Consider the following 14,035-nt stretch of genomic DNA (forward strand, 5'->3'; position numbering starts at 1 on the left):
CACAATCACCTATCAACACGTTCGTCTTGGTGTCTGCTCAGATAAACAAAGATCATGTGTAAATCACAGAGGTACAAAGTGAGTGAAATTGAAAAGGAGTAAGTGGAAGGGCTATGGGAGAACTGACATCAATCTGTAGAGATTGATGGATAATAACTGACAGTCAATTGTAGCATACCACTTGTTACCCATCAATCTCTACAGATTGATGTCAGTTTTCCCATCGCCCTTCCACTTACTCCTTTTCACTTTCACTCACTTTGTACCTCTGTGATTTACATATGATCTACCACAGCGTCAGTTTCAAATAGGTAGTAAGAGAGAAAGCATGGCTAAAATAGTGTCTTGTATCACAAGGTGTGGACAAATGGTCCTTTTACATTCGATTAAAACTTGTTAATTAAAGACTTGGCAACAGCAATTCGTTTAAATCTGCATGTTTATTAAGTAAGAATAAAACACGTGGGCAAAAAGATAAACAATAACGTCAAAGCATTTATTTTCCCGTCATGGCCCCCTCGATTGATGTCTTATCTTGAGGCTGAGTTTCAATCCTGGAATCATTCACAATCCAAGGCTGAATGAACTCCAATATCTTGCAACAAAACTCTCCTTATACAGTGTTACAAACAACAAGTGCAGAAAACAAACAGTCTTGTTGTGTCAGCTTCTTTACGTGTAGGTATGTTTTTAAGCCTGATGAAGGGCCATGCAGCTATGGAACATCGCCATCAATTTTTGCCCATCCTGTACAGGCGGAGTGAAGAGAGAAATCTTAGCATAATGAAATGGGAGGGGAGTGAGACAGAAAGGTGGACAATTTATTGACCACAAGACTTCTTCAGCCACCAAGAAGGAATTAAATGTCCAAGGAGACATATTTGTGGTGGGATAATGTGAACTGCAGATACTGGAGAGTCCAAGATAACGAAGTGTGAAGCTGGAAGAACACAGCAGGCCAAGCAGCATCTCAGGAGCACAAAAGCTGATTTTTCATGCCTAGACCCTTCATCATATGGGGTGAGGGTTCTGGAATAAATAGGGAGAGAGGCGGAGGCGGACCGAAGATGGAGAGGAAAGAAGATAGGTGGACAGGAGAGTATAGGTGGGGAGGTAGGGAGGGGATAGGTCAGTCCAGGGAAGACGGACAAGTCAAGGAGTTGCGATGAGGTTAGTAGGTAGGAAATTGGGGCGCGGCTTGGGGTGGGAGGATCAGATTTTCCTCAGCATCAATTGAATCAATTTGTGTTATGCAAGGCAGCCAATGAGTCTGCAAGTTGACCTACCCTTTTCATTGTAATTTTTTTTCTCTCTCAGACTAGCTGGCTCGACTGCAGAGATGCTATCCATATGAACTGTACAGCAGCTTTTGTCAGGAAATGTCCTCTCATTCGTAACGGATTAGTGAGCAAGGAGAGTGACACTTGAGGTTGATCTCCCCAGAATGTTGTTTCATCAGGATCGTTGTTGCCACTGGACAGTGGGGATTACACTTTATACCCTGTGTCTTGTTTAACTGGCAGGAATCTGAAACCAAGAATCAGAAAAAAAGGACAGCAGGAAAGGCAACTCGTGCTGATTTTGCTCAATATGAGCTTTGGCTGGAATCAACATTTGTAACTGCACTCTGCTCATTTGCCAGTTGCAGTACGAAAAGTATTTGGTAAGGCATTGCAGAACAGCAGTGACGTTTCCCATCAGGTCTTGGCATTGAAGTTTTAAGAAAGAAAAGGCGAACCCTTGTTAAATTTAACCAGTCTTTCATTGCGTCGAAGCCATGTTTCACTTGAAACGCGATTAAGAAACAGATTGCTTGACATTTCAACATGTCAAAACTTCATTTACTGACTGAATTTTTTTCCACTGTCCATGCTAAATATATTCTTCTGTAACTCTTCAATTCTAGGCTTTCCTCACTCTGATGTTTATGTCTGGCATGTGCCAATATGGAGTAATTTTTATCACTTCTATTTTTTCATCTCCGATTGTTGCCAGAAATTGAATGACGTGGAACGTTTGTGCATGGTTATCAATGTGCTAAGTTAGTCTACCCTGAAAACTTGCTGTACCTTTATGTAACCATTTCCTGAGCCTTTTAAACTGTCTGATTTTTTTCTGTCTGTCCGATTGAGGAACGTTAACTAGTGCATGGGACTGTGAATCATTACCAAGGATTAGACATCTTTCCATAGTGTACAGGTCAGTTGTGGCTTAAATTCCAATTTGGTAGATGCAGAATGTTGTGTGCTTCTATTTTGCTCCAGTTGCAGTTATCGTGTGTCTCATGGTGATTGTCAGCTGGCGAGCTGTCTGGTGATGCTTTCCATTTTGAGCCTGATTGCTTGAGTGTGATGGGAAATGGCTTCGACTGACAGATAATTGCCATGTCTATTGGCTCCAGAATTGTCACCATTCACAAAACCCATAGAACATGGGGAATGAACCGTACATCACCTACAATATCATGAAGAATAAAGCATTCCACAAATGCTCAAAAAAGGAAGTGGATTGACACAATTCATACTCTGTCGTTAGTCATGCGAACCTGGCCTTCCAATCGTAAATTAAACACAATACCAACTAATGTGGTTAAAGAAAATTTGAACATACCATCTCAGACTTTTCCAAGTACAGAAAGAACTTATCTTGCCCCATGAATCGATCATTCTCAGTGACAGAATTTCTCCTTCAACTTTTAGTCAATAGATTATAATTCTCTTACCTCTGTGATACTCAAAAAGATCACAACAGCATTTCCATGTTAGTATCGCATCTACGGATTCTTACTCATCAAATGCCTTAGAGAACAATTCTGTCCAGAGACCACAATAAGATGGCCAGTCCCAGCTTTGTTTCCGAACTTACTTTGAACAGCATCAGCTGTTACTTCCGTTGATAACCATGTGTGGCATGTCTCCATTCCGATCACAAGGTGACTGGGCATTAATTTTTTTTCTTCAACTGCAATGAGTTTCAAGCCTTACACCCACTAAAGGGTTATGTTAATGAAAATTTACTGAATTATTAAGAATAAAAATTTCGAGTTGACAGTGTGCCAAATGTGAATTAAAATGAAAAAAAACTCTGTATCCTCAATATTTGAACAGTTATATCATTGGATGGCTTGGAATTTTAAAGTAAATAGGTATAGTAGGATGTTCTTCAAATGTTTTCTAAACAATTTCTGTGTCACAACATAAATACAAGTATTTGTGCAACAGCTCAGAAGCTGCAGCATAAAGCCAAGATCTCGCCAAAATCGATTTAGCCAGACAGCGTACCCCAATAACCTCACCCGCATCCATAATGTAGAAATCAACAACGTTGACCACAATAGGATAAAATTAGCAGAGATTAGGAAGAGTAAAATTATGGATCTTCTTCTATTTTCCATCTCTGCGTCTCTGACATTCCTTACATTGCTCTGAGTGTGAAGTCTCTTGCGCACATTGGTTTTCATTAAAATGTGTTTTGCTGTCAATGCATTCAGCAGCAGAATAAGGACAAATGGGATCATTGGGGTCAGTATGTAATGAACAAACTCGACGGAGCACCAGACTAAAGATAATGGAACACCTGTTGACACATAACAAAACCAGGGTTCTTTATGAAGCCGATACAACCCTGTAAACATAAAATACCAGAAAATATTCTTCAAAACACTCAAAACAGTCATTGATACGAGAATTAGAGATGCTGTTCTCGCTGTGCAGTATCTACATTTCAGCGTTCTGCAGCAAAGCACCACAAAACGGTCAAAGGTGAAAGCGACAGTAAACCAGACAGAACAATCAATAGCTGTATATAGCAGGACAGCATGGACATTGCACAACGGGACAGACCTAAGGAAAATAAACTGTTTCTTAAAAACAATTGGAATGTGTCTCAAAATCAGATCTAGGATAATAACGAGTAAATCTGCCACTGACATGGCCACCAGGTAACGAGTAATCCCTCTGGAGAGGCCGCACTTCCCCTGACACAGGATGACAATCGTTACAATGTTAACTGTAGAGAAGAGAATAAGAGTGAAATTAGACAGCAGCCTGCGAGTACATTTCCCATTTTGACACAGATGTATTTCATGGTGCCATAGAGTCGCCTAGCTATATAGCATGGAAACAGTCACCTGGATTCAAACTTGTCAATACCAATCAGCAATCCTATATATTTCTCGTACTATTTCCAGCATTTTGCCGAAAACCGTCTGAACCCACCCTATTCACATACCAATTCGAATCTGTTTCAAATTATTACACTTGCACCAGCCTCCACCACTTCTTTGATCACTTCCTTCCCTACACACAACAACCTCTGTGTTACAAAGTTTCTCCTTTCGTCATTTTGAAATCTTTCCCGCCTCAGCTTCAAAATATGGCTGGCAGTTTTGGACTCACATACCCTCGTAAAATAGTATTGGCTATTCACCCTAATACTACCTCCCACGATTTCCTGAACTTTTATAAATTCACCCCTCATCCTCTGGCACTTCAGGGAAAATTGCCTCAGCATATTCCACCTCACCATATAGCTCAAACGGCCCAACTCTAGCAACATCCTTGTAAATTCTTTCTGAAATCTTTCAAGTTTCACAATATCTTTACAGTAGCATGGAGACAAGAACTGAAAGCAGTATTCCAAATCTGGCCGAACTTATGTCTTATGCAGCAGCAACATTATATCACAAATTCTATTCTCCATGCACTGACCAATAAAGGCTAGCTAACGGTGACTCCGTGGTTAGCACTGCAGCCTCACAGCACCACGGACACAGGTTCAATTCCACCTCGGTTAACTGTCTGTGCAGAATTTGTACGATCCTCCCTTGTCTGTGTGGGTTTTCTCCAGGTGCTCCAGTTTCCTCTCACAGTCCAGAGATGTGCAGACTAGGTGGATTGGCCATGCTAAATTTCCCGTAGTATTCAAGGTTATAGGGGGATGGGTCTGGGTGGGATCTATCACGGGGCAGTGTGGACTTGTTGGGCCGTAGGGCCTGTTTCTACACTGTAGGGAATCTACACCTAGCACCTTGTTCATTATCTTGTCTACTGGTGAACCCCATTTCAAAGGACTATGATCCTACACTCAAAAATTTCCTTGTTCAGAAATACTCCCCAGGAAGTTCTCATTAAGTATATGAATTAATGTTTTGTAATCGACATGGAATTGGATCATATGAAACTTGGAAGGAAATAATCAATGAATCAAATTATCATCATTATCAATAACACAATTTTAAATAAGCGACCCCCTTCTGGCTGTACTCCCTTGACTAATTGCAAATGTTCACATTCAGAACCTGACACTGCTTGGAAAGTGAGATTCACTTGGTGGATTTTGTACTTTCTGTTTGTCAATTTCACCTTTGCCATGACCACAAAATCCCTCCAGAATGTAAATCTGCAGAGGGACTTCGGCTCCCAGCGTCCTATTTACATAGTTTTCAAACCACAGGTATAACAGGCACACTGAAGCAACATTTCAACAACCAACATCTGGACCTTCGCTGCTGCAAGTAATGTGTCCTGTACAAACATTTATCCAGGAGAACTGAGACAGCCAGGTCCTACACTATGACGCAGTTTTGGCTTTCACGAGTCGGAAACAATGCAGTTACCTGCGATTTAGTCATTCAACATGGCACTGTAAAATAAAGCCTGACAAATAATGCAAATGCTGCACTTCGATAAAACTAGTACACTGAGGACTGAAAATAAACAACAATTGGTCAGTGGCATTTTTCTTACATGAAACATATTTTTGCTTTGGGTTCCTAACTGTTATTTCATCTCATTTGCAATATTATTACTCAGGCAGAGTTTAATCTCCCATTCGTCCGAATGAACGTGGGGCTTGAAGAAATAAATGATGATTGTGGCTGACGAAAAACTGTTTATAACAGATGAGACTTACACTTGAATCAGAGCTCGAGACACAACCACAAGAGTCCTTAGGACAGATATTGAGTTACATTCTAGTAAGCCTGCTCAGTGTTGTTGCTATACAACTGAGTACTTAAACACAGCTTTGTTGATGCAGGAAAAAGAGCACAAGGATTAACAAGATGAACTCACTTTTCTGAAAGGTGCATTAAGAATATTGCATTCATATGGGGTTTCACAACAAAACATTCTGCAACATTTATGACACACCTCTGGAACAGGTATGATAAGAACATGGAACTCCAAATACCAGACTCGTAGGGAGAGACACTCACCACTCTGGTACAAGATTCCTGCGACACAGTCGCACAGTGGTGAGCACTGCTACCCCAAATGACCAGGTACTGTGTGGAGTTTGAGCATTCTTCCTGTGTCTGTGTGGGTTTCTTCCGTTTTCTTCCCACAGTCTTTAGATGTGCAGGGTAGGTGGATTGGCCATACTAAATTGCCTGTAGTGTTCAGGGATGTGTAGATTAGGTGGATTATAGGCAAATGGGTCGAGTCGGCAAGCTCTGAGGTTCGGTATGAATTTGGTGGGCTGAAGGATCTGCTTCCACACTGTAGGGATGGGATTCCATTCTATTCGAAATTAGGTAATTAAAGAAAAAACAAGCTATTTTATTCTGGAAACTCATTGCCCATCTTTGTAGTCGGTAGGTCTTGCACGTAAATCTTACATTCCAGGCATATGCACACTACCATTCCACCACGAGAGTCCTAATATTGCAATCACCCAAATTCGTTCATGACAGTTGAAGCAATTGTTACATTGGCTTCATAGAAAACATACAATGCTAATCAGGACACCTGTTTAATCAAGCAATAGACTATGTTGGAAAGTTTATAGTCACAACCAGGCACTTGGTATGTATTGAAACTTGATATTTTATTGGGACGTCATTCTGACTAATCTTTCTCGATGAGAAGCTTTTCAGGTTTCCAGTCAAGGTCCAGTCTCAAAAATTAACATTAAATATATATCAAACTAGATTTTAGCTATTATGTGTTCAGAGAATCTGTCATGTTGTACAGCTGGAGCTCAGATGTGTCAACCATGGGGAGAGAACGATTTTTCAGTTTTGAACCGTGAATGAGCTGAAGCCATAACAAGATCTTGGTACAGATGTAGTGTGAGTTTAGTGGAACACAGTGATCAGGCCCATCTGCCTTGCACATCTCGTTCTTGACAGCATGGTTCCACCAAACTCTTCCTCAAGCGATTGGGGTAAGCAGTGTAATTAATAGTAATATGGACTGTCACAGCAGGTAAGCAGTATTAAATATGAAGGGGAAAAAATAAATAACTAAAACATTTGGACCCAGCCAGTGTATGATGCCGAAGACAGCAGCATTGAAGAACCTCAGTGCCTTACAAAATTAATATCACACCTACAAAAAGGGTTTGGCCTTGTGAAACCTAAAATAACTGAATAGTTTGGAGAAGTTTTGATTGTTTCCCTGAGAAAGTAGATAACTAATGGCAAATTTGACAGTGAAGCTGAAACGTTGAAGTCCGTAAGGAAATTATAGATACAGTTTTTCTCATGAATGTGTGCTTGACGAATGTGGGAACAGGCTGAAAGTGACTAACAAGAGGAACTGTGTTGATGTATGTGGAAATATGTCGTCTGCAATAACATTGTTTTTCAGCAAGTACTGCTTAACAAATATTAGACTCAAACGTCGAATCTCAAAAATGCATTCCATACATATACAATTTGTTGATGTCAGAGTAAATGAAAAGTTGGTTCAGTAGTTTTAAAGTTTGAATACACATATTATTAAACGGTCAATTCAGTTCTAGTATTTTCAAATAGGATGAAATGTTTGTCTCAGTCAGATTGCGTGGAAGATGACACAACGGCTAAGGCATAGGAATCGTGGTACTGTCACTAAACTATTAATCCAAAGTCCCAGGGAATGTCTTGTGAACCTGGATTCGAATCCTGCCGCAGCAGATAAAGGAATTTTAACTCAATTTAAATGCAGAATCAGGAGTCAAACAATGACTGCAAGTTGATTGCAAGAAGAAACCGAACTGCTTTGGGAATGCGCTTTAGGGAAGAGAACTACCATCCTTACCTGTTCTGACTCTCAAACAGCCATTTGGCAAATTTGGGATAAACGGTAAATGCTGGTCTAGCCAGCAACGACCTGATGCTGGTTTAAACAAGGGGAATCACATCTAGAAGTCGAAATCAAGATTGCAAAGTCAACATTACAATTGGAAGGTGAGTATTCAGAATGTGGTCTCAACTGCTGCAGTGATCTTATCACAAATACGAATAGATACCAATTTCTCACTCTACCTGGAGGCTTGTTTCATTGTGCGACATGATGATGCTTTCCATTATTTTGCAATAGTAATTTAAGGTGGAAGCACAGAATCAACATGAAGGAATCAGCTTAACAATTACGGAAACCTTCGTCTGAGTAATTAACAGAAATTTGCGTCCAATGAGGTATTTGCTTAATTTGGTCACCTGGACGGCTAGTCTGTATGGGCAAGTTAATGCCAATAGCATAGATTCAATGTCTGAGGATACTGTGAAGGACTCTCATTGTGGACCTCTTAATCAATCTGAGACGTGGTGACACTCAGGCTAAAGCATTCACCAGCCCTCCCTCTCCAATGAAATTGTATCCCAAGATGCTGAAGTATATGGACTTCACCCGATGAAGGAGCAGCTCTCTCAAAGCTTGTGATTTCAAAGAAATCTGCTCAAGCATAACATCGTGTGCAGTGCAGTCTGACTTTGTCCACCCCATTCCAATTCGTACCCTTCCACATCATGAATTGATATCTGAGATTGAAAATGTGCAAAGAGTGCAACAATTGGTATTTGAGCAAGGATTAATAAAGGATATAAACTGAATATAGAGGTGTACACCATCATTGTGGAAAAAAGTAATCTATGCCTAAATAAAAAAAAGGCAAGCCATAATTTACAAGCAGTATTGATTGGAGAGTGTAGCAGAATTACAAAATTGAAGAACAGTGAAAGGATGAACCTGTTATCTGAAAAAGCGAACATATTCTTCAGGGTTTTAGAGGTTGTATGTCAAAGGTATAGGTAAATGATACTCACTTATTGCTTTACATCTTTCACTGGCACGTCAACAAATGAAAAATCTAAGAATATCAGCCAATTTCCAGCATGAATTTGAATTAAATGAAATTAGCCACAGATTTCTGACATTATTCCCGAACACAAAAATGTTCCACTGCTACCAATGATTACTGCTTGGTGTGTTGTTTACAATTTATCCCATTTTAACAGTGGTCTTAAAATATAATTTCTTTTCATCAGGGAGAAGTTGCACTCATTTAATGCGACCCATTTGAACTATTGTGTTCTGGCTTAATAGTATGGAACCTGCTAATGCTACTTCTGCCACGTAATACTCAAATACTGTCAAAACTCACGTGGGATCATCCGCCAATAGTAAATAAGAACATAACTGGTTTGGTGAGCCCATTGATCCCACTCCACCAGTCAGTCAGTTAATAAACTGATCACCTACTCCTCTTCTCCAACTTCCTGTTGTTTCCAGTAACCCTGGATACCCCTGCAGATCTACTTCAGCCTTAAATATACATGCAATCTCTCTCTGCTTCGTACCTCATCCATAGTGGTCTGTGGCAAGGAGATACAGCATAAAGGGACCTGTCATCATTCTTCTTCCTGTTGTGAAAGAACTCAGAGCGTTTTCACCATTTGATATAGCTGGCCTCCAATGATATTGGAATCAGTAAAGGACAGTACAGGAGAAAGTGAAGGCTAGTTTTTTTTGTCTTAGAAAGAAATTAAAATCTGATGCATATAAATTATTACTTTTTTAACTTTCGGACCCAATTACATTGCATTCATGAAACAGTAACAAGGTGTCCTTTTGTGGTCGCTGTAACCAAATAGTCCACTAAATATTTCCTGCCTTCCTGGGATTTGCTTCCCATTCTGCTTCTATATTACATAAAGGTCTGGTAATCTTCATGGAATTCCTACAGTGTGGAAAAAGGCCCTTCAGCCCAACAATTCCACACTGAATTTCAGAGGAAACCAGCCAGACCCATCCCGTGAAAACCATCTAATCTGTACATCCCTGAACACGACGGGCAAATTAGCCTTACCAACGCACCCTATCCTGCACATCTTTGGACTGTGGGAGGAAACCAGAGCACCCGGAGTAAACCCACGAAGACAAAGGGAGAATGTGCAAACTTCACACAGGCAGTCACCTGAGGCTGGCTTCAAGCATGGGTCCCTGGTGTTACAATGCAACAGTACGATCCATTGTGCCGTCATGCTGCCCTTCTCATTGGAAAACCGGCTGAACATTGAGAGACAGTGTACTTGCCCTTTATATTTGTGTTAGCACATTCTCTGCTCCATTGTTAATTAAGCAGAAATTTAAACTATTGCACCCATGTATCAGGAAAAATTAAAACAAAACAAAACAAAAAAAAACACTGGAGATCTGAAATAACAACAACAACAAAAATCTATTTCTGGAGAAACACAGCAAGTCGGACAGCGCCCGTGGAGAGAGAAAGAGAGTTCCATCAATCGCAAACAGTTCTGAATCCAATATCTTAAAATATAACCTTCTGCTACAAGTTTTAGAAGTCGAACACCAAAAGGAAAGCCCTTTGTAAGGAAGCGAAACTTGCATATAATCTGGCATCCTCGACTGAAACAAGTGCAAACAAGAAATGTTTAATATATCAAATTCTGGCATGTACAGATTCTGATTAACTTCTGTACTGGAAGTAATTGAGATCAGCCATAAATTTATTTTGTCATTCTGACTCACAAAAGGTTTCTCCTGCTAACAGTAATAACTTTTGGCATGTTTGCTCATAATGTAGCTTGTTTCCAGCATGGCTTCTTAATCTAATGTTTCTCAACTGTGAGATGGTGCATTCACTTAATAAAAGAAATTGGAATAATTGCATTCCCACTTAATGCTACATTATCTATTAGTGCTGTTGTTCCGATTTAAGCAGGATTCCTGCAATACTCTAAAAAATCCTTTCAGGCCGTAAAACAATGGGATGCAAAAACAGGAATAGTTTGTTGGATCTCTGAATACTGCTCCATCATTCAGCAGGATGATCGCTGATCCCATACTCCTCACGTCCAATTTTTCTGTCATTTTCATAGACACCCCTGCTGGTAATTAATCTTTCCACCTCATCTTTAAACATATTCCCAAACTCTCTCTACCCCACATTGGATCTATGTCTTTCTGTGGCAAGGAGTTTGAAAATGGAGCGTCTCCTCATCCTGCTTTTTCATATTGGCTAAGATCTCTGCGTCTTGCTCCCATTTGATATAGCTGGCGTTCATCACCATTGGATGCATCAAAGGATAATATACTAAAAATTGTTGGACTTTTCTTGCCTCAGAGAAAAGATTGTGATAGATAGAAGTTAAAAAAAATTAAAATTTTCCAGACAATTACATTTCAGCCCTCAACCAGTGGCGAAATGTCATCTAACATTGAATGTGATCAAATAATTCAGGATATCTTCTTTCTGAATGGGAATTGGCTCCCAAACTGATTCTAGCTTAAACAAATGTGTGGGAATCTGATTGGAAAGGGAGCAGAACAGTTAAGTGCCAGCCTGCATTCCTCCGTATTTGCCGCACTTCAGCCTCTTTTCATGTGCTAAATGAACAACACTTTACCTATTCTGGGCACATGTCAGTAAAACAAAGAACTGTGAATGCTGGGAATCTGAGATAAAAATGAATGTAAACATACATCTGTGGACAAACAAAAGCATTGTGGCAACCTCTGCAGAGAGAGATAGAGAGTTGCTGTGCTGAGACCAATGGCTCCAGAAGTATTGTGTGCATGAAAGTAACTCACACAAATCACATCAATGTGAACAGTGTCATTGTGTTAGTTTCAGACAAGTGCCAAAGTAATCTTGCGAACTAAAGTTTAATCATTCAAAGAATGGTATTTGGGAAATTTGAGTGTAGGAATGAAATGTTTTGAAGAGTGGAATTTTGTGAAGACTTCTAAATGGAAGGGCGCACAAGACAGGTGCAAAAAGTTCATCGGGATGCAACAATTGTCGAACATAGAACACAAAACAATACAAGACAGGAATAAGTCCTTTGGCCCAAAATGTTGTGTTGTACATGACACAGAACTAAGTTTATCCCTTCTGCCTGTCTTTCGTCCATATCCCTCAATTAATTGTGCATTTATCTGCCATGTAAACGTCCTTTAAATGCCCCGATGCCACTGGCAGCGCTTTCCAGACTCCAAAGACTCTCAGTGTAAAAAAAAAACAAGGCTTGCTGTAACTCCGTTTTACTCCCCATTCCCGGATAAAATGCATGCCCTTTGAATTAGACTTTTCAACTCTGTCAAGATAGATTCTGACTGTGACATAACTTTTGTTTTTTTGCAGCAGATGTGCTGGACCTGAGCTGGAAAAGAAAGCAAAAAAGTGTTGGTGACAGTGGATTGATCAGCGAGAGATTTCGGCAAATCATTTCAGTCCCAAATCTCATCCAAAGTCATCAACTCTTTCTTTAAAGTTCAACGTTTGTAAAGATAGAATGATTTTTTTTTTGCAAATAACTAATGACAAATGTGTGAATTTTCAATGTGAAATGACAAGTCTAAATCAGAGGTAACTGAGGCTTAGAATCTGTCCAGTTTGACACAGAAACTCACCAGTGAGACCAACAATAGCGAGGATGGGGTAGTAAATTGCTTGAATGACCCAAAGCACATATTTGATTCGAATTTTTAAAGGCAATTCATCGTAGCTTGTTGAAAGATGATAAAGTGCTGTGTTGAAAGTTCTGTTCATTGTTGCAACATGCCATTCAGTTTTTTGCAGATTCTGATTAACTTCTGTTACAGTCCAATCCATTGCTTTAGGTGGCTAAATCATGTTTATAACATCCCAATCTATCTTCAGTCTTGCATCATTGCTGTGACATTGAACTCAATATTGCCTCTCTCTCAACACCATTGATTCAACATATTTTTTGGTGGACAAATTTTCCAACGACTATTTGTTATATATTGAAGGGCGACATTTATCAAGAAAAAAAACAGTAAAACCTCCAGAGACACAATTAGTCAGCATCAATTACATTCAGTAAATAAATAATTTCATCTAACACCTTTTAAATACATACTGCTTGACGCGCGCACACACACACACACACCACACACACACACACACACACACACACACACACACACACACACACACACACACACACACACACACACACACACACACACACACACACACACACACAAAGGTGGAATCCATTTGGGTTTTGTGTGAGTGATTAATGAACAGACTATCAGAAATGACAATGGCCCTAAGCATAATTTTTCAGTAACTGTTAATTTTACAGTAATAGTAGACACACAATTACCTGCAAGCTTTATACACTATTCAGAAAATGAAATCGATAAATAGACAAATTACAATCCAATCCGCGGATAATTGAGAGCGTGTGACCTTCATAGAATAAGAGACAAAATGGTTCATTGAATGAATGTTCTTATCTGAGTTTAAACCAGCATGCACCTTTATTCCAAGTTTGTTTAGTTTGTGTTTTATTTTTTCTTCAAGATGTAGCAGAAAATAATGACTTTTAATTTAAAGTTCTGAATGTCACTTTAAAAATTCATTTTTAGAATATGGGCATCCCTGGAAACCTTTATTGCCCATTCTTAATTGACATCGAAGTAAGAAGACAACGACCTAGTAATTTTGTTGTACGATTAATCCAGCGACCCAGATAGTGTTCTCACAAGTGCATGTTAGAACACAGATCATAAACCAGGGAACAGTACAGTGCAGTACAGGCCCTTTGGTCACGATGTTGTGCAGTATTTTTTACCCTAAACCGAAGGTCTATCTAACCTACCCCTCTACCATCATCCATATGCCTGTGTAATAGACACTTAAATGTCTCTAATGAGGTCGACTCCACTCCGGTCTCCGGCAATGTATTCCACACAATACAACTGTCTGAGTAAAGATCCTTCCGATGATATCTCTCCAATATCTACCTCCACTCATTTTAAAATTATGCTCTCTT

General features: G+C 39.7%; 1 protein-coding gene across 1 annotated transcript; it reads right to left on the minus strand.

Annotated features, from left to right (window-relative positions):
* Nucleotides 1-467: 467 nt before the first annotated feature.
* LOC125448555 (probable G-protein coupled receptor 139) lies at nt 468-12,956 on the minus strand. The gene is made up of 2 exons (XM_048523938.2): nt 12,642-12,956; nt 468-4,008 (listed from the first exon to the last, which is right to left on the minus strand). The coding sequence occupies exons 1-2, from the start codon at nt 12,841-12,843 to the stop codon at nt 3,113-3,115; spliced, it is 1,098 nt and encodes a 365-aa protein (XP_048379895.1). The 5' UTR covers nt 12,844-12,956; the 3' UTR covers nt 468-3,112.
* Between the last annotated feature and the right edge of the window lie 1,079 nt (nt 12,957-14,035).

This window comes from Stegostoma tigrinum, chromosome 41 (assembly GCF_030684315.1).
Source record: "Stegostoma tigrinum isolate sSteTig4 chromosome 41, sSteTig4.hap1, whole genome shotgun sequence".
Classification (NCBI taxonomy): domain Eukaryota; kingdom Metazoa; phylum Chordata; class Chondrichthyes; order Orectolobiformes; family Stegostomatidae; genus Stegostoma; species Stegostoma tigrinum.